This window comes from Medicago truncatula, chromosome 3 (assembly GCF_003473485.1).
Source record: "Medicago truncatula cultivar Jemalong A17 chromosome 3, MtrunA17r5.0-ANR, whole genome shotgun sequence".
NCBI classification, from domain to species: Eukaryota; Viridiplantae; Streptophyta; class Magnoliopsida; order Fabales; family Fabaceae; genus Medicago; species Medicago truncatula.
Genome location: NC_053044.1, coordinates 51,423,533 through 51,445,760, shown reverse-complemented (window position 1 = coordinate 51,445,760; position 22,228 = coordinate 51,423,533). Strand labels below are relative to the sequence as shown.

At 32.8% G+C, this 22,228-nt stretch overlaps 1 protein-coding gene across 1 annotated transcript; it reads left to right on the top strand.

Annotated features, from left to right (window-relative positions):
* Positions 1-15,130: 15,130 nt before the first annotated feature.
* LOC11432331 (vacuolar-processing enzyme gamma-isozyme) lies at positions 15,131-21,728 on the top strand. The gene is made up of 9 exons (XM_003603073.4): positions 15,131-15,490; positions 15,660-15,824; positions 15,923-16,079; positions 16,787-16,872; positions 16,959-17,158; positions 18,973-19,021; positions 19,231-19,440; positions 20,590-20,796; positions 21,271-21,728. The coding sequence occupies exons 1-9, from the start codon at positions 15,293-15,295 to the stop codon at positions 21,451-21,453; spliced, it is 1,455 nt and encodes a 484-aa protein (XP_003603121.1). The 5' UTR covers positions 15,131-15,292; the 3' UTR covers positions 21,454-21,728.
* Positions 21,729-22,228: the final 500 nt, after the last annotated feature.

Here is a 22,228-nt window from a genome sequence, read left to right as displayed (position 1 = left end):
AAATACTTGATAATCCAATTGTTGTGGAGATGATCAATATATTTGGAAGGTGTCCTTTATATTGTTTTGAAAGTTATGAGATGATTTGCATTGATCCAGTCTTTGCTCGTATGTCCATGCATCATAGTCATGTTGAACTTTGTGGTTGTAAAAGAGATGATTCTTTTACTTCGGATATTATGTAAGACCGGGTGTGAAATCTTACATACGATCTGTTTGTTGCATCGAAGGTGACGACCTTGAGGTGATTCGGTACCACATGCATATATGTGTCGGTTAGGCACATTGCATATTGACATCAGTCGTACTTGCTACTTGTGCATGATAATTGTTGAATTTGTGATGTATTGGAGAATGATAATTGTTGAATTTGTGATGTATTGGAGAATGATAATTGTCGAGGAATTGTGATGAAATTGTTGAATGAATGATTGTTGATGATGATATGTTTAAAGGGTAAAGATCTAAATTACCCATGGTGTATTTATTGTGTTTGAAAATTTGTGTCTACTTATCATTTTTGATGAATCCGGATTGCAGAAGGGCATTTTTGGAAAATTTACAGGGCACGCTAGTCATGCATAGGGTGGAAAAAGCAACACTCTTGAATGATTGCCCAGAAAACAAAACTCATGTAGACATAGAAGCCACAACAACAATCAGGCCCCTAATTAACTCTGTATTCGCGACAATATTGAAAACGCTTTTAATTTCATTATTTTTTTATCACTTTTTTATATATATATTTTTAAGTTATTTTTTGTGTTTTTTTTTAATGAAATTATTGAGAAATGTGTAGAATATTGAAGAAGAAAAAATTAGAATTTTTTAAGAAAGCACGAATTAAACATGAATTTTTAACCGTAAAAAATATAAAAATTCATATTAAATTTTTTCGGCAAATTCCTATAATATTATGAATTTTTCGGCAAAATTTTATTAAAAAATATAGGTTTAAATATGCCTTTAGTCCTTGCACTTTCATCATATTTTGGCATTGGTCCCTACACTTTTTTTTGTTTGAAATTGGTCCATGCACTTTGTAAAAATATTGGTATTGGTCCCTCTATTAACTTTTAAAAAAAAACACAAAACTATTGGTATTGGTCCTTGTACTTTGTAAAAATATTGATATTGGTGCCACGTGGCGTGAAATGATTGGGCCACGTGGCATTCCGTTGGTTTTGTGTTTTTTTTTTTAACAGAAAGTTAACAGAGGGACCAATACCAATATTTTTACAAAGTGTAGGGACCAATGCCAAACAAAAAAAGTGCAGGGATCAATACCAAAATTTGATGAAAGTGCAGGGACCAATGATACATTTAAACCAAAAATATAAATTCTACATATGAGTTTCTATAAACAAGAGATCAAAAGTGAGATAGAATTTTTGAGAGACTAAGTTGAAGAAATATTTTAGAAAAACTAAAAGGAAAAATTAACAATATTTATAGGGACTAACCCGGTATTTTGCCAAGAATTGCCTATTATATAAGCCCACGCACCCATAAGCCCACACTCCACCTCATTTTAACATTCAGTTTCGACTTATCGCGTTCACTTCTTCGTCCGTCCGTCTTCAACAAAACACAACGCCTGCTTCTCCTCCTTCTCGCTGCACCGTTTTCCAGAACAGAACACATGGCGTCGGTGCGACAGATATTGAAGGTTATTCATTCTTTCTTTTGAATCATTTTCTTAGATCTAGGGTTTGTACGATTAGTTTCTAAATCATTCTTTCTTTTGAATCATTTTCTTAGATCTAGGGTTTGTACGGTTAGTTTCTAAATCATTCTTTCTTTTGAATCATTTTCTTAGATCTAGGGTTTGTACGGTTAGTTTCTAAACGTATTTATTTAATCACGTTTGAATCAGTTTCTTGTTATGATTTTTTTTAATATTCTAATCGTTCTTAACGCTCTATCTATGAAATCTATTGTTTATTGTTGAAATATTTTGTTCCGTTTCGATCCGTTATATAAATATTTTGTTCTGTTTCGATCTGTTATTTACCCTATTTTTTCCGTAATTTTGTGTAAGCTTTATTAACAAATTCAAATATGATTTGGCATGTTTGTATTTGGAGTTACTGTGGATATCAATATGAATATGATGCCATCTTTTGAATCAATTATTTTTAAGTATTGTGTGTGTTGTGATTTTAACACATGGTTTTTCACGTCGTTGTATTAGTTGAAATATGAGATCCTGTTTTGATAATCTAAAAACCTTTGGAAATTTGCAAGATTTCTATCTCTCTCAGTGCCAATTATCTTACGTTGTATTAACACCAACTATTTTATATTGGATTACAGATTCCGAGGGTGTCATCTACCAATTCGGGCATGTTTTTTACACGGTTTTTATCAAGCTCAAGCAACAGAAAATGGACAGAAAAAGCACATCATTGTACATGCTGCACATGTTTGAATGAAATTGTAAAAACAAGTTAGTATCGCAAACCCTCTACAAATTTTGCATTTAATAATGATTTTAGTTCTTCAATTGTGGAATAATTTCTTTTTAATTGTTTGTAGGTAGCATGTCTAACAAAAGCTATATTTGGTATAAAATACGGGAAAGTCGCAGAGAAGTATTAATCCACACTATAGTAGTCATGGGCGTCGCATTTCTTGCTGATAGGGTTCATGAAATGTATCACTCTTAAGTTCAGGTTACAAAACTTGGCGTATTTATATGGATTGGATTAATAATTTTTACGGTGCATGTATGCTTTCGTAAATTAGATAAATCATCTCTCCAATAAGCCTACCCTAATTTTTCTGTCTAGGTTTTCTCTTGCAGTTTCTTCATTGAGTGGTGGTTTTGGGTCAATTTTTGACCTGAAATCACTTTATCTTTTTCTCTCAATTTCAATCCATTTCAATCTAAATAAGTGATTTTTCACATAAATCTAGGTCTTTTATTCGTGATTTCGTCATTCGATTGTGGTGGTTTGTTGTTCATCGTCTTATGCGGCGTTGAGCTTTGGGCATAACGTTGCAGATCCGAAGGCGTTGCTTTAATTTTATCATATATTTTTGTGGGATTATGTTGTTAATACTTGATGCTGTGAATTTGTTCAAAGCTTCATTATTTCAATAAGAATGGAAGAACGCGTCCAATAGAACAGGCTATGCAAAATTAAAGATTCGAATTTTGAATTAATCTGTCATACAGAATATATCCCAAATTCTATGAAGAAAAAAAATAGTGACATTATTGTTTTGTAAAATATAGTCGAAAATTGGATGGCTTGCTTTGTGAAGAAACATGGTTATGCCACAATGGTCATCAATGGAATAATACTGATGCAACAATCATCAATTCAATAATGGCAGGTGAACTTAAAGAAATATGCCATGAAGGCGATGGCACGGCGTAGACATTGATTGACGACAGATTGGCGGAGAAAACGGGTGGTGTTTCGTTTTGGGGTTGAAGTGGAAAGGGAGAAAGTGGGTTAGAAGACTGGCGCTCTCTCTTTTCTGTTCGGAATATCAGTTTTGGTTTTTCTTTAAAACAATAACACGTGTCAGGTTTTATACCATATACGACCTTTTCTCTTTCAGATGACGACAGGTATCTAACACAAATCTGCAGAGCACATAACTTGTTAGAACTTAGAAATTCAATTAAGTGAGCTAGAAAGCTGCTGTACATTTGTTACATGGACAAACAAGACCGTGACATTATGCTCACATTCAATTCACTTCAAGGTAGGTTGGGAAACAATGATGCAATTTTTGACTAAATAAAAAGGAATAGAAGAATGCAAAACTCTTAGGGTGTGTTTGGGTGGAGTATTTTGGAAGGGCGACTTACTTTTTTAAATTATTACTGACTATAAAATGTTTTTTAAAATAAATTAAATGTGATTGAAGCATTATAAAATTATTTATCATGTTATTATTTCAAAAAAAAAAATTAAATATTTTTTTTTAAATAAAAAATATATTCCAAAATATAGATTAGCAGCCCTCCAAAGTCTCAACCAAACAGACCCTTGAATACTTTATTAAGGGTCTGTTTATTAAGCCATCAATAAGGTTTTTAAGGCTAGGCCAATAAAAAAGCATAAGACTAAGCTTGAAGTAGTTCATTACCAATGAATAGCAGATACTTCTCCATACTTGCACACAGAAATTGCATAGTTTGAATAACTGTTGTATTGCTATCAAAGCAAAATATAGTGATTAAATCAATAAAATAACGATGAATCCAGCCATCCCACAAAATAAAATAAAAAATCTAAGTTGTTCACTAATTCAAACAAACCAAACACAAAAAAGGCTAAAATATAATGCATTCCCTTTAAAGTTATCTCACATGCACCCCCAAACTTCAAACAAATTACTATACTCTAGTCTAATTTCAACTTAAGTTTCCAAATTTTGGAGATGGGTAAAAGTTTGTGAAAAGTGAAATGATATTTGTACAACTATTTTCTAACAACTTTTTGACAACTTTCTCTCTCATACTCACATTATCTTCTTATTCTCCCTCTTCCTTTTTCTCTCTCTATTATTTTTGACCAATCAAAGAAGAGAAAATCAAAGTTGTCCAAAGAGTTGTACCAAAAAGCTGTTCAAATATCACTACTCTTGTGAAAATGAATTTTGCATAATAATCTACAGTACACACCTTAAAGGGCCAAAGCATAGTTCATCCTAAAAAAAAATATTCCGACAACCAAAACTCAATGAATGTAGGATGTTAAACCTGTCTATTCTTGACTTTAGGTCCTGAACCCTTTCTCTTTCTCTTGTTATTCTTCTTCTTCTTGCTAGCTCCACACTTTGAATTCTCACTATAAGATTCTTGATTTGCTTCATTGATATCTCCAGCACTGCTTTGTTCCAAAACATTTTGCAAATTGGGCTCCACTAACTCTCCTTCTTCAACATCAATCATGTCAACATCATCATCTAAATTATCATCGCCGTATATAACATCGAGAATGTTATCTCCCTCCTCCATGACAAACGGTCAAACACCAAACCTGCATCAAGGGAAATCTCCTCCATGACAAACGGTCAAACACCAAACCTGCATCAAGGGAAATCCAAATTGGTATTCATTCGACAGTATCAATAAGTTTATGTTACGCACGATACATTCAGAGTGAGCATGTAAGAACACTAATGCAAAAAGTAAGAAAATAACGACAAATGTGCATGGTTTTCGAATTTAATTCGTATCCGAATTTTATCAATGCACGTCGAAACCCTAATTGTAAGTGCAATTTGAACGTTCTGCACTGAATTTGAAACAATACGCAATAAATAAAGGAAAATACAATGATAGTGATAGGAGTTTGTGTTTACCTTAAAAGAGCTTGAGAAAATAAACGCAACAAAAAACGATGCTGATTCAATGTATGTAAACCGGTGGAATTACACGGTTCTCTACTTAATCCTCTCCCTGTCTGTCTCCCAATACTTCAAATTCTTGCATTTTATCAAACAAAACTAATTAAATGCACTCTTTGCTCTTATTAATGCTTAATTTAGCACTTTATCTCATGGTGAGGTGCATGCCTATAAGATTGTGAACTTTTTGTGAACAACTAAGAAATTAGGGGATGATTTTAAATTTGATTTATTGTGAAGTCTAAAATTATTTTACACTGATATCCACTAAAATCAACATATATTTGTCTTAGAAAAAATGACATTGCACTATTGTAAATATTCACTTTTCACTCTCAAGGTTATTGATACATTCTAAAATCTTTCATTTATTGTTCTAAGCTTCTTCCTTAAGTTTTGTCTATAAAATTCATGTTCTTGCAGAAGATGGAAAAGCTAAAAATTCTCAATCTTAGTCATTCTCATTATCTCACACGAAGCCTTGACTTTTCAAACATGCCTAATCTCGAAAAGCTAGTACTCAAAGATTGCCCAATGTTATCTGAGATTTCTCCTAGCATTGGACATCTCGACAAAATTCTTCTGATAAATTTGGAAGACTGTATTAGCCTATGTAGCCTCCCAAGAAGCACATACAAATTAAAATCTCTAAAAACTCTCATTCTTTCTGGCTGTTTAAAGATTAACAAGTTGGAAGAGGACATGGAATAAATGAAATCTTTAACTACTTTGGTTGCAAATAACACTGCGATAACAAGAGTGCCTTTATCAGTAGTGAGGTCACCTGTGCGGCTATGAAGGATTTTCACGTGATGTGTTTCCATCTATCATTTGGTCTTGGATGTCACCAACAAATAATCTCACATCACCATTTCATGCACCTGCTGCCAAGTAGTAGTTCCCATGAACTATCCTCCTTTTCTAACCACCTTCAAAGGCTTCGAAGTCTTTGGGTGGATTGCAACTCAGAATGTCAACTTTCTCTGGATGCAAAAAATATTTTGGATGCATTAATTGCCACAGTTTTTAAGGATTTGGAATCAATTGCAACAACATCACAGTTATCAAATATGACTACTTCTACAGTTTCAGGATCAAAATATTCCTTCAAATCTCTTTTAATTCAAATATTCTTTGTTGACATACATTCTCTTTGTCTCCACTTGTATGCCTGCTTGTGTGTGTACCACCTCATACATTTGAATTCTTTAGTTTATATGTCTATAAACAATACACGCAAGTCTACACAACAATTTGCTAAAGGGGTAAAATACTTAAAAATTTAAATAATGTTGAACTTCTGACAAATAATGTCGTCAGTTATTGACAGTTTACATGGCACATGTGTGGAAGATTCCCCACAAATTTCATAAGCGATTTTTTATATTAAACCTTACTAGATGCACAAGAAGTGGTCTGTTAAGAGCAGAAAGAACTTTTGTAACTTAAATGATTGGTCAGTTACTGCTCTTGATCATATCTTTAATACTAGTCTCGTATTAATAAATTGATTGGTAGTGCTTGTAATATACTCATGTTGAAGATAAACAAATATTTATTAATTGAAATTGGCTGATGAAATACTTTTACAACTAAAAATTTAGAGAGTGGTACAATTTGTCATTGCCATTATTTCCCCACACTATTATTTTGGTTGGGATGGAATTAAGTGGGACTAAAATTCTGTTTATGAATCAAGCAAATATTTTGGTGTAACTTCAAAAAAAATATTTAACCAAAATACAATTAATTATCTTTAATTGTGGAATAAATGATGATAAGGTGATACTAATATACTGGTCAATTGAATTTTGAGCATATCTTTACTTTTACAGAATATGGCTGTTAATGGGAGTGATTGTTGTTTGCTCCCTGGTGATAGTTATCCAAATTGGTTAACCTTTAATTCTGAAGGTTCTTCGGTAACTTTTGAAGTCCCTCAAGTGGAAAGGCATAACTTAAAGACAATGATGTGCATTGTCTATACTTCAACCTCAGATGACATAACATCAGATGGCCTTAAAAACGTGTTAGTGATAAATCACACAAGAGCCATCATTCAACTCTATAAGAGTGAGACATTAATCTCCTTTGGAGATGAGGAGGGGGAGAGAGTAGTATCAAGTATAGAATCCGGTAACAAAGTGGAGGTGGTTGTTGTTTTTGAGAATGGTTTCATTGTGAAGAGGATAGCAGTTTATCTTGTATATGATAATTCAATTGGCAAAACTATTGATCTGTATCATTTACCAGACCTGAATATCATTGATTGTAGCAGTGATGATAGTGAATGCATTGGCAAAAGGATCTCTACTGAAGAGGAGTCCATCGATGACTTCAATCAGACTAGAAAGAAGAAAAAACGAGTGGAATGAATCAATGAGGGGTAAAAATCAGTTTTTGTAGTGCATGCAAACTTTTGATTGGAAACAATTGTTTTCCAATTTTGGCTGAAGTTTCTAGATTTTATTCATGGTAAATTTTTGTAATCCTAAAGATAGGTGAAAGATTACAATTTGTTATGTTACAATTCTTCCACGTCATATCTAGTTTTTGGCCGTGACTCTAACATTATTTTCAGCTTTGAGAGAGAAGTACTCAATTTTGAATTTTAATTGAAATATCTTCGTCGAATATATGTGTTTGGATTCTCTCACCGGCACCACCACCGTCCAACAATCTTCTCATATCCACCTCTCACCGACCTCCACGACCGTCATCACCGTCTCTCTACAACCACAACCTCCTGAGCTTTCACCTCACAATACCGTCGTCATCAATAGTGTAACAGTCCGATTTCCGCTATATTTATTTTTTATTGTTTAATATGTGTTTATATGTGCTAAGTTGTTGTTGGATTGAGATGTGATTCATGTTCAATTGATGTTTTTGTTGTTAATTGATTTTGTTGTTGATGAATCATGACTTGGGTATGCATATTCATGAATTGATGATGAGAATTTGAATTGTTGCTGATGTTTTATGTAAATGGGTTGATTTGGTAAATTGGTTAAAAGTGAGATTGATTTTCATGTTCAATGTGTTTTTGAGTGTTCTTGTGAGTTATTTGACCTATAAACAATCTTTGGAAACATGTTTGGGTATTGGGAGATCAAAATTGGGAATTTTGGGTGAAAATGGGTTGAAACCCGTGATATTTTTCTGCAGAATTATGACTATTCGCTTAAGCGAACAACAGCTGTCTGATGACTGTTCGCTTAAGCGAACGGGTAAGCGAGCAGCCCAGAAGCTACTGCCTTGAGTTCGCTTAAGCGAACGGGTAAGCGAACGTGCCCAGTTTCAACACCTTTTGATTTTTGTTCCGAGCTTCCTAGGGCCAATCCGAACTTCTTAAAACACTTCTTTTAACTTGTATAATCACTGTTTGAACAATTAATCCTACTGGAACATCTCCTTGAATGAAATTGGACTTGGTTTGTGAAATTGAAACTTAACTTTGAAAATTCGTCCAAGAACGTCGTTTTTCCGAAATTTGATTTTCAAGGAATTGGAATGGGATTAAGGTAGTATAGTGATTACATGATTTCTGAAAATGGTTGTGATTGGTTTCTTGAGTTCTAACTAGTTTTGTTTTGAAAATGGAAGATTCTTGGAATAATGTTAAAGAGAGACGAACATTGATGAAAATATCCTTTTAAGCCAATCACCTTATAAATCTTTATTGGTTAGTTTTGTATGACTAAATGGAGATGTGTGAATGAATTGTTATATGATCGATATGATATTTGTCATGAGATGTTGTATGTTCTCTTACTTGGGATATGAGAAATATTGAAATGATGAAACTATTTGATATAGTGATGTTGAATGATAATGATGATTATTGATGATCATGGTGATAATGTGATGATGATTCTTATTTTGATTTATGAGTTGAATGTTGTGTGGACGTAAATACTTGATAATCCAATTGTTGTGGAGATGATCAATATATTTGGAAGGTGTCCTTTATATTGTTTTGAAAGTTATGAGATGATTTGCATTGATCCAGTCTTTGCTCGTATGTCCATGCATCATAGTCATGTTGAACTTTGTGGTTGTAAAAGAGATGATTCTTTTACTTCGGATATTATGTAAGACCGGGTGTGAAATCTTACATACGATCTGTTTGTTGCATCGAAGGTGACGACCTTGAGGTGATTCGGTACCACATGCATATATGTGTCGGTTAGGCGCATTGCATATTGACATCAGTCGTACTTGCTACTTGTGCATGATAATTGTTGAATTTGTGATGTATTGGAGAATGATAATTGTTGAATTTGTGATGTATTGGAGAATGATAATTGTCGAGGAATTGTGATGAAATTGTTGAATGAATGATTGTTGATGATGATATGTTTAAAGGGTAAAGATCTAAATTACCCATGGTGTATTTATTGTGTTTGAAAATTTGTGTCTACTTATCATTTTTGATGAATCCGGATTGCAGAAGGGCATTTTTGGAAAATTTACAGGGCACGCTAGTCATGCATAGGGTGGAAAAAGCAACACTCTTGAATGATTGCCCAGAAAACAAAACTCATGTAGACATAGAAGCCACAACAACAATCAGGCCCCTAATTAACTCTGTATTCGCGACAATATTGAAAACGCTTTTAATTTCATTATTTTTTTATCACTTTTTTATATATATATTTTTAAGTTATTTTTTGTGTTTTTTTTAATGAAATTATTGAGAAATGTGTAGAATATTGAAGAAGAAAAAATTAGAATTTTTTAAGAAAGCACGAATTAAACATGAATTTTTAACCGTAAAAAATATAAAAATTCATATTAAATTTTTTCGGCAAATTCCTATAATATTATGAATTTTTCGGCAAAATTTTATTAAAAAATATAGGTTTAAATATGCCTTTAGTCCTTGCACTTTCATCATATTTTGGCATTGGTCCCTACACTTTTTTTGTTTGAAATTGGTCCATGCACTTTGTAAAAATATTGGTATTGGTCCCTCTATTAACTTTTAAAAAAAAACACAAAACTATTGGTATTGGTCCTTGTACTTTGTAAAAATATTGATATTGGTGCCACGTGGCGTGAAATGATTGGGCCACGTGGCATTCCGTTGGTTTTGTGTTTTTTTTTTTAACAGAAAGTTAACAGAGGGACCAATACCAATATTTTTACAAAGTGTAGGGACCAATGCCAAACAAAAAAAGTGCAGGGATCAATACCAAAATTTGATGAAAGTGCAGGGACCAATGATACATTTAAACCAAAAATATAAATTCTACATATGAGTTTCTATAAACAAGAGATCAAAAGTGAGATAGAATTTTTGAGAGACTAAGTTGAAGAAATATTTTAGAAAAACTAAAAGGAAAAATTAACAATATTTATAGGGACTAACCCGGTATTTTGCCAAGAATTGCCTATTATATAAGCCCACGCACCCATAAGCCCACACTCCACCTCATTTTAACATTCAGTTTCGACTTATCGCGTTCACTTCTTCGTCCGTCCGTCTTCAACAAAACACAACGCCTGCTTCTCCTCCTTCTCGCTGCACCGTTTTCCAGAACAGAACACATGGCGTCGGTGCGACAGATATTGAAGGTTATTCATTCTTTCTTTTGAATCATTTTCTTAGATCTAGGGTTTGTACGATTAGTTTCTAAATCATTCTTTCTTTTGAATCATTTTCTTAGATCTAGGGTTTGTACGGTTAGTTTCTAAATCATTCTTTCTTTTGAATCATTTTCTTAGATCTAGGGTTTGTACGGTTAGTTTCTAAACGTATTTATTTAATCACGTTTGAATCAGTTTCTTGTTATGATTTTTTTTAATATTCTAATCGTTCTTAACGCTCTATCTATGAAATCTATTGTTTATTGTTGAAATATTTTGTTCCGTTTCGATCCGTTATATAAATATTTTGTTCTGTTTCGATCTGTTATTTACCCTATTTTTTCCGTAATTTTGTGTAAGCTTTATTAACAAATTCAAATATGATTTGGCATGTTTGTATTTGGAGTTACTGTGGATATCAATATGAATATGATGCCATCTTTTGAATCAATTATTTTTAAGTATTGTGTGTGTTGTGATTTTAACACATGGTTTTTCACGTCGTTGTATTAGTTGAAATATGAGATCCTGTTTTGATAATCTAAAAACCTTTGGAAATTTGCAAGATTTCTATCTCTCTCAGTGCCAATTATCTTACGTTGTATTAACACCAACTATTTTATATTGGATTACAGATTCCGAGGGTGTCATCTACCAATTCGGGCATGTTTTTTACACGGTTTTTATCAAGCTCAAGCAACAGAAAATGGACAGAAAAAGCACATCATTGTACATGCTGCACATGTTTGAATGAAATTGTAAAAACAAGTTAGTATCGCAAACCCTCTACAAATTTTGCATTTAATAATGATTTTAGTTCTTCAATTGTGGAATAATTTCTTTTTAATTGTTTGTAGGTAGCATGTCTAACAAAAGCTATATTTGGTATAAAATACGGGAAAGTCGCAGAGAAGTATTAATCCACACTATAGTAGTCATGGGCGTCGCATTTCTTGCTGATAGGGTTCATGAAATGTATCACTCTTAAGTTCAGGTTACAAAACTTGGCGTATTTATATGGATTGGATTAATAATTTTTACGGTGCATGTATGCTTTCGTAAATTAGATAAATCATCTCTCCAATAAGCCTACCCTAATTTTTCTGTCTAGGTTTTCTCTTGCAGTTTCTTCATTGAGTGGTGGTTTTGGGTCAATTTTTGACCTGAAATCACTTTATCTTTTTCTCTCAATTTCAATCCATTTCAATCTAAATAAGTGATTTTTCACATAAATCTAGGTCTTTTATTCGTGATTTCGTCATTCGATTGTGGTGGTTTGTTGTTCATCGTCTTATGCGGCGTTGAGCTTTGGGCATAACGTTGCAGATCCGAAGGCGTTGCTTTAATTTTATCATATATTTTTGTGGGATTATGTTGTTAATACTTGATGCTGTGAATTTGTTCAAAGCTTCATTATTTCAATAAGAATGGAAGAACGCGTCCAATAGAACAGGCTATGCAAAATTAAAGATTCGAATTTTGAATTAATCTGTCATACAGAATATATCCCAAATTCTATGAAGAAAAAAAATAGTGACATTATTGTTTTGTAAAATATAGTCGAAAATTGGATGGCTTGCTTTGTGAAGAAACATGGTTATGCCACAATGGTCATCAATGGAATAATACTGATGCAACAATCATCAATTCAATAATGGCAGGTGAACTTAAAGAAATATGCCATGAAGGCGATGGCACGGCGTAGACATTGATTGACGACAGATTGGCGGAGAAAACGGGTGGTGTTTCGTTTTGGGGTTGAAGTGGAAAGGGAGAAAGTGGGTTAGAAGACTGGCGCTCTCTCTTTTCTGTTCGGAATATCAGTTTTGGTTTTTCTTTAAAACAATAACACGTGTCAGGTTTTATACCATATACGACCTTTTATTTTTCCGGATTATAGAATCTGAACACCCCCTAAACACTTTTTTTCAATGGAAAAACAGTCACAATTATATAATCCGAACTGTATCAGCACAAATTTTGAACATATTTATAACATAGATAGTCATTTTAAGGACAATATTAATCTTTCTAACTCTCATGGATAGTCATTTTAGGTCATTGTTAGTTGTTATTAATCAAAAAATCAATTTCCGGGCTACTTGATCAGATTGCTCCGAAACTTGGCATTGACCATAAAATCAGGAAAAAAAAATCAAGGATCATGACTCTCTTAGAATTTTTTTTGGAGATATTTTTAAATTTTTATGATTTTATTTGACATGTTTTTATCATTTTTTTACTTTGTTTTTTGTTGTTTTTAAAAGTAAAATTCAAAACTGCTGCAATGGAAGAGATTATGATTGTTTATTTCAGATTTTATAAGCCGAAAATCCGAGGACATTTTTGAAAATTCTACATGATGCATGAGAATGTCATAGGATAGGATGAAAAAATCAATAGTCTTTTTATTCTTAACAATAGAGGGTTAGAGGCCCAAACAAGTTTTATATTCCTTCTTTTTTTTCTTCTTTTGAAGGAGATATACTCTTTAGGGTATGTTTGGTCATGTATTTTGACAAAAGTTGATTTTGAAAATTGATTTTGAATAAAAGTGAGTTAAACGTAAAGTGGTTTATATTTAGATAAACTTATGTAAAAGTGAGTCGAAAAATAAATTTGAGAGTTAAAATCAATTATAGACTCGAGAGCTCCAATTTTCAAGTATTTTAATTTTTGGTTAAATATGTTTTTGGTCACTATAAATATATCAACTTTTCGTTTTAGTCCCTCTAAAATTTTCCTTCAACTTTTAGTCATATAAAATTTTCAATCGTTACTTTTGGTCCCTCCTTTAAAAGAAAACTCATATGTAGAATTCATATTTTTAAATAAAAATTTCCAGACAAATGTATAATATTATAAGGATCTCTCTCAAAAACATTTATAATTTTTGACCAAAACATGAATTAAATATGAATTTTTATATTTTTCGCGGTAAAAAATTCATGTTTTGTTAAAAAATCTAAATTTTTTTTTGGAGTGATTTTTACAATTTTCTATACATTTATGCATAATTTATTAAAAAATACAAATATAGACCTAAAAATAGTGATTGAAAATTTTATAGGGACTAGAAGTAGAAGAAAAATTTTAGAGGGATTAAAACGAAAAATTAACATATTTATAGAGACTAAAAACATAATTAACTCTTTAATTTTAAAGACAAAATCAATTCTTTTTATTTTTTTTTGGTACAAAAGACAAAATCAATTCTTCTAAGTAACCAAACATGTCACTACACTTTAAGAATTAATTTTGGTCCCTCTAAAACTAAATTCAAACATGCACTAAACAAAAATTTCATACCGATGTGTATTGAACTTCTAACATTGGAACACTGAAATCAATTAGCAATGATGACGAGTCTACACATAAAAATTCAAGATTTTAACCGGTTTAAAAACTTTTTTTTTTAAATAACCGGTTTAAAAACTTGAGTTCAGGGTTTTATGTGAATTGACGTCAACTTGGAGAATTTGTGGTGTGTGATACATACATCACCTCTAACTGCTTGACGAATCATCCCCCAAAAAAAAAAAGTACTTGACGAAGGGAGTATTTTAACCAATGTTACACAATTTTAGAGGGCAATTTGATATATTATTGGGAGACACTTACAATTACAAAACGTAAAATGGCGGTTTTCTCTTTTTATTTCTTTCTAACATCACTTTTGTGTGATGAATGTCTAATAAAATGAGGTAATCTTCTTTTGAAACTCACATTCTTAATCAATTTAGATGGTGCAAATAAAAGAAGGTAAGAAGAATGATCACTCTAAAATGAGAGAAGTATCTATATCAAATGTTCGATCCAATCACTTCTCAAATTTATTGCATAAGTAATGTATCTAATCTATATTATATTATATTTAATATAATTTAGTAGTCATTTTGGCCTTAAATATGAGACACAATTGGATCAACTAAAATTGATATATTTAAATTAAAACTTGAATCAGATTTATCAAATTTTGTTGATTAAATTGTATAAATAATATATCTGATTTATATTTTAGACAAGATACATTAATTATATAAATGAATTTAAAAAGTTAATTTTTTTTATAAATAGGATCGGATGGAGTATATAATTTGGGAGTTGTGTCAAGTACTTATACTAACAAGAAAGTGGGAAAGCCCCCGAACGACAGGATTCCTTGACGCTCTTTCCTATTGCGTCTTTTTCTTTCGAAATACGTACGCTTTACTATTGTTACCTTTTTTGGTTTTTTTTATTTATTAAGTGATGATGAGGTGACAGGGATCTGTTATCTTATAATCCCATTCTCCCCACCGACTTTACTTTACCAACCTTCGCTCTCATGGCTCGCTTTCTCTTTCTCATCATCGCCACACTTATCCCTATCTTCTCCGCTGCCACCGCCACCGCCGGAGATGATTTCCTCCGATTACCCTCCCAAGCTTCTAGATTCTTCCAATCCGATGACGATAACAATGAAGGCACCAAATGGGCCATCTTAATTGCTGGTTCTAATGGCTACTGGAATTACAGACATCAGGTAATTCATTTCCCCCTTTATTTATAAATTTAATTGTTTCTATATCAAAACATCAAATGTATGTTTACGTCAGTGGATGGATAAGCTCAAATAAGTCGATACAGAGACGCCTTAAATATTTATTAGTTAATGATGATGACTGATGGATGAGCTTTTGTTAATTTAACAGTCTGATGTTTGTCACGCGTATCAAGTGTTGAGGAAAGGTGGTTTGAAAGAGGAGAACATTATTGTGTTTATGTATGATGACATTGCAGACAACCAAGAGAATCCACGCCCCGGAGTCATCATTAACAGTCCACATGGAGATGATGTTTACAAGGGAGTCCCTAAGGTTTTTTTTTTTTTTAAATTATCTTTTTTGTTCTGTCTGTGTGTCCCTTTTCCATTTTCTGTTTCCAATTCTAGCTTATGTGGACTCTTATACCCCAGGATTATACCGGTGATGATGTTAATGTTAACAACTTCTTTGCTGCTTTACTTGGAAATAAGTCAGCTCTTACTGGTGGCAGTGGAAAGGTTGTGGATAGTGGTCCTAATGATCACATATTTATATACTATAGTGATCACGGCGGTCCTGGAGTGCTGGGTTAGTGATTATTAACATGTCGGGTTTATTTTATGTTTTTGTTTTTGCTTGATTATGACTATGTTTAGTGTAATATATTTTCCTCAAACTTGAGCTTGTGATTGTAGATACTTTCCTAGCTAAATTGTCTTTAGTTGTTGTGAATCTTGTGATAAAGACAATCAACCAAAAGCTTTGAACTCAAAAATGGGGGTGAGGTTGATTGTTTGAAAAAAATGTATTTCAAATTTTTATGCAAGTATTCTCAAGATTTTTGGATTTCTGGGATTGTCCTAAGTTTTGAATTTGGATTGTTATTTGAAGATGGATATGTGGAGCTTAGTATTATGCAGCATAGCTGTGAAACTATGTTAATATTTACGTGTTGATTTCAATATTTGATTATATGTTATCTTATGTTGGAAAATGTACTTGTTGAATTCGGAAACATTTGTTTGTTTGTTAAAAAGGATGAAGTTGCACCCTAAGAAAAAGAGAGGGAATGGAAAACACACACACAAAAGTAGAATATATGGTCATCAGTATCCTTATTGTTGAATATGTGTTGATTATTTTGGTGATTGACACTATTATCCGTGAATCTTATATTAACATTTTGGTTTTATCTTCATCCACCAAGTGTTTCTTCACACCAAATATATGTCTTTTCTATTTCTTACGTGGTCCTTTATTTCGGGGTGGGGGTATTACTGGGGTTTGGATTTCAGGGATGCCTACTGGTCCATTTATGTACGCGACTGATCTAATTGAAGTCTTGAAGAAGAAGCATGCTTCTGAAACTTATAAAAGCCTAGTGAGTTGCTAATACTTAGCATTTGCTTTCTACTTGCGTCAACCTGCATTCAAGCCGTTTACATATTTTATGTAATGGTTGTGCAGGTATTTTATCTAGAGGCATGCGAATCTGGGAGTATCTTTGAGGGTCTTCTTCCTGAAGGTCTGAATATCTATGCAACAACAGCCGCAAATGCAGAAGAAAGCAGTTGGGGAACATATTGTCCTGGGGAGAATCCTAGTCCTCCCCCAGAATATGAAACATGCTTGGGTGACCTATACAGTGTTGCTTGGATGGAAGACAGGTAATATCATATGAGCGCAACACGTAAACATTTAACATGGTATTGTTTGCTACTTAAAATTATTCATGATTATAAATGTATATTGTGATCATAAACAAGATGTATTGGCTGTAATTGGTTGTAATCAGGAAATCTCCATGACGTGGTTGAAATCCCGTGACTGTTGTGACACGTGAATATCACCGTTACAAGGAAAAACTATGTAGAGAGCTGATGGGATAAAACCGCAAGTGCACGGTTTTACCGAAGTAGTAATAAGAGTATCGTTCCAATAGGGAGTTTTGAATTCAATTAACTTTTAACAATGATTAGATTGAAAGTTTCAAAGGTCAAAAAGTTTGAATTTTTAATTAAAAGAAAATAATAATAATAATAATAATAGGAGCCTTGGGATTATTGGTTCATCATAATGATAAATCCTTCACAAACCAAAACCTTAAACCTAGAACCTTATGTTAGACCTAATTTCTAAAGACCGGTTTTCTTTCAGTCTAGTGAGAGTTTTCTGTTAGCAATCAAACCTATTTCGCTGATTTGATTACTAGAAGAAGCTTTTAAGGTTTGAAACTACTAATGTTTCAAGGATTGCAAAGACCTGGCTTTGTAATCCTTGTCTAAATTCACTTGTTCGAATATCAAGACTCCACTCTCGTTTTATGAATTGATATTTGACATTATGGATTAACAATTATCAAACCCTCCACTTTCGCTTCTACAGTTTGATAATGATTAATTCATGTTAAAACGGTGAATTTAGATTAGAAACTAGGGTTACATAAGATTATGGTTAAAGCTTGGTTTGATTAGGATTATATCATTAGACTTATCCAACAATCCCAAGACAAGAGAAGAGTCTACTCACTAACGTTCGTTGTAAACATAGAAGAGAAGAAGAAGTACATAAGGAAATAACAATAAAATATAGATGAACTTTTATTCCAAGAACAAAAGATGAATATTTGTGATGGCTAGCTACTCTATTTATAGTTTACATTCGACTTAAAACTTAAAATCTAAGCAATTACATAACTAGAATGTGCCAGTGAGAGCACGGGCCGTGTCAAGCTTCTGACTTGGGGGAGACATATTTTTGTCTCCAAATCTTCGTATTTTTGCTCCGAATCAGCTCCAAACCCCTTTCTTTTGCTCAAAGACTCAATCCATCAAATATATTCATTCCTGAAATATAATAATATGCAATTGAAGTAAAATAGCTCTAAAAGGAAATAATATTAAAATAAAATAAACTTAAATCTAATTAAAATGAAACTAAATATTATACTAAAACGACTAATTATTGACTCATCAGAGACTTAAGCCTAGATTTGAACACCCTAGAACTAGAAGGGTCATTAATAGGGTCTTGATTGTGAAAGTGCCCGGGTTTATTATCACAATCACAAAACTCTCAATTTTACCTCTTGGTGGATTAGAAATTAATTGGTTGGCCTATATAAGCTCGATATTGATTAGATTCATATCTCTATCATCTTAGTCTTCTTAAAATTTTAGGATGCTCTTATTCCAAGGGAAACTTTGCTAAGATTTCAAACAAAAATCATGTTATATATCTAGGTTTTATGATTAATATCATATTGGTTCTTGATGGGGAACAGTCCTTAGGGAAGACTTGCCAGACTAGAGGGTAGTCTATGTGCCAGTCACGATGTAAATCCAGTTGTGACCTATTATCTTGTATTTTGTTTTTTGCACTTAACATCTTTTTTTTATTTGTTCGAAGAAAGATACTTTTGTATGAGTAATGGTGTAAGGTTTTTATTTACTGATTGTTTTACGCATGAACTTTTGAACAGTGACATACACAATTTGCAAACAGAAACTTTGCACCAGCAATATGAATTGGTAAGATTCTGTTGCTAGCTCTGTTGTTTTACATGATCATCAACTGGTATAAAATGAAAAATGTAATTTTATTCCTTGGATGTTTAACTAGATGGGAGAAAATTTTAATTATTTTCATAAAATTTTCGGTCTAAAATTATACGGGTCAAACAAGGTATAAGGTGTTTTTGAATTGTGTGGCATATGTCTTATTGCTCTTATTCTCACAGGTCAAAGAAAGGACTTCAAACGGAAATTCAATATATGGTTCGCACGTGATGCAATTTGGTGACATAGGGCTAAGCAGGGATAGTCTATTCCTATATTTGGGATCAAATCCTGCTAATGAAAATTTCACTTTTATGGGTAGAAACTCATTAGTGCCACCTTCAAAAACGGTTAACCAGCGTGATGCAGATCTCATCCATTTCTGGGATAAGGTATCCTATTTGTGGGATGTAGTAGTGCTATATTTTACGAAATAAATGCTTAATCGTGTCCTCTTCATGTTTTACCTCCCAAATCAAGAAATATGACGCGGTATATGCATAGTAAGGAGATATTTATTATTTGACTCTGTTACCGTAGTTTACTTATTTAACATGCTAGAAGTACCCAGTAAGTGATTTCACAAAACACTGAAACATGGGTAATTGCAAAAGCATGAGCTCAAGTGGTAAAGCACAAAGATGCTTCCTTGTACTTAAGCCACAGGTCATGGAGAGAAATTTCTATGAGTGGCAGATTGGTAGCACAAGAGGGTGGCCAGTGTGTTACAATTCCCCTTAGCTCCATTCTGTATTCATTCCATGTACCAAATAATTGAATGCCATATTGCCACCCCATTATTGAAACTGCCAAGTTTTAGACTGGACATTATTATTCCATTTCACTGTTTTGCATGGAATCGCCCTTCCTTTTACCAAATGTTCCATAAAAATCAGACGTACTGAATTCCACTAATCAGATATTTTTGGTTACCGCTGAACTTATTAGCTAGTTATGAAATTGTTACGAGTTAGAATAGGGAGAATTAGTTAGGAAGTCTGTTCTCCCTTATCTTACTTAGTTGGGTTTTGTTTGTTAGTTGTCTATCAGTTTGTTTCCTGCTTTATAGTTGCTATTGATCCCTTTCCCTATCCTTGTATGTAGGAAGTCTATAAATATAGACTTCCAATCCCTTAGAAAGAATCTTATGCAGACTACTAGTTTTGTTTGGTTTTATAACCAGTGTAGGAGAGCTTGCTCTCTTGTTATTTCCTATTTTTAAAATAAAAAGTGTTCTTTCTTTGGAATCCGATATTTGGGTTCCTAAAAGAAATCTGCAAAAATAGTAATATTATAAATCAAATAAATCTGGAAATGTTGTGCGAATTCCGGTCTGATGATTGAGTGTAGTGGCTTTTTATTTCTTGAAATTTTTATTTTTTTACAGAATTTTTTATGAAATGTTAACAATAGGCATTAATGTACTGATGATAAAATTTGAAGGAAATAAGGGTTGTTATCTGCAGATACTTTTTCAGTCGGACTTAATTTTTGCTTATTATATTGTGTATTTTGACTTAATTTTCGTTGATCTTTGTCAGTTCCGCAAAGCTCCTCAGGGTTCTCCTAGGAAAGTTGCAGCTCAGAAGCAAGTTCTGGAAGCAATGTCTCACAGAATGCATATAGACGAGAGCATAAAACTTGTTGGAAAACTTTTATTTGGCATGAAAAAAGGTCCAGAGGTGCTTGCCAGTGTTAGACCAGCTGGGCAACCTGTTGTCGATGACTGGGACTGCCTGAAATCATTGGTACCGTTTCTATTAATTCATCACTCTGTTGAGATTGTTCTCTTGATGCCGAATGAATATGATTAAATAATAAACTTAATTTAAATACACTGTCAGTGTGAAACGTTTTTACACATGCATCCAATCAAATTACACTCAAATTACACCATGATGATATATATTGATATTTTGTTACATTAGTTTCTAAAATATTCTCACAAATATCTATACACTGAGACGTGATTGGATACATTTGTTGTAAAAAAATTCAGTGTCCGTGCTTGACAATAAATCTCAAATAATTTCATTCCTGTATGTTATAAATCGTGTAGGTCAGTCACATAATTACACCATGACGTGTCATCATGTCCAACAGTTTTGAATTCCAATATTTGATGTTGAATTGATATGAGAGATTAGCTTTCATTTCTTGATTACACTAGAGCTTTTGGATTTCTGAATGTATGTTTTAACTTTAATCTATTGTTGATACAGGTTAGGACTTTTGAGACATATTGTGGATCTCTGTCTCAGTATGGGATGAAACACATGAGGTCCTTTGCGAACTTCTGTAATGCAGGAATACACAGTGAGCAAATGGCCGAGGCCTCTGCACAAGCATGCATCAATATTCCAGCCAATCCCTGGAGTTCCCTGCATGGTGGTTTCAGCGCATAATTCCCGGTTACATATCGAAGATTAATGCATAATTGTTGTACGACTATGCTTTATATATAATTGTTATATTTATAATATATAATATAACGTACATGGTCATGATTTGTTGCACACCCCTCTGTAAATACAAATGGAACTCGTGAGGGACCTTCTTATTATGTGTATTAAAACATAAATATATTATAATATTAATGTACATGGTCGTGATTTGTTACGGACCTCTGTAAATAGAAACGAGATGTGTGACGCGGTGCGAGGTCATGTTTGTACCACAAGGGGCCTAGCTAGCAACATCTAATGTGATGCGGTGTGAGGTCATGTTTGTATGACAATGCTGTTTTATTTATACTTTATAGCAACCTGGTCGTGTAGTGAATTTCATGTAAAAATGGATTTTGACATTCAATTTTATGCTTTAAGGTACTACTGATTATTACTGTTGTTTCGAAGATAACATTTAATCGTGTAGGTCGACTTGAAATCCTTTGATTTTAGAAAGAAAACTAAGCACTGTCAAATTCAATATTCCTTCTCCCTACACCTGCAGGATCTGTATCATTTGGAATAAGGAACAAGAAGCACCTCATTATTTAAGATTTCATTCATTCATACTCCTAAATAGTAGTCTTTCATTGATTATTATGGACCAGACAATGATAACAGATCACAAAATATCAAAGTTGCTAAGAATCCAAAAAATGAAAGCATAAAATCTTTGAACACAATGCAGAGGAAGAAAAAAAAACTATTATATGAGTATGAAATACGCTGGAGG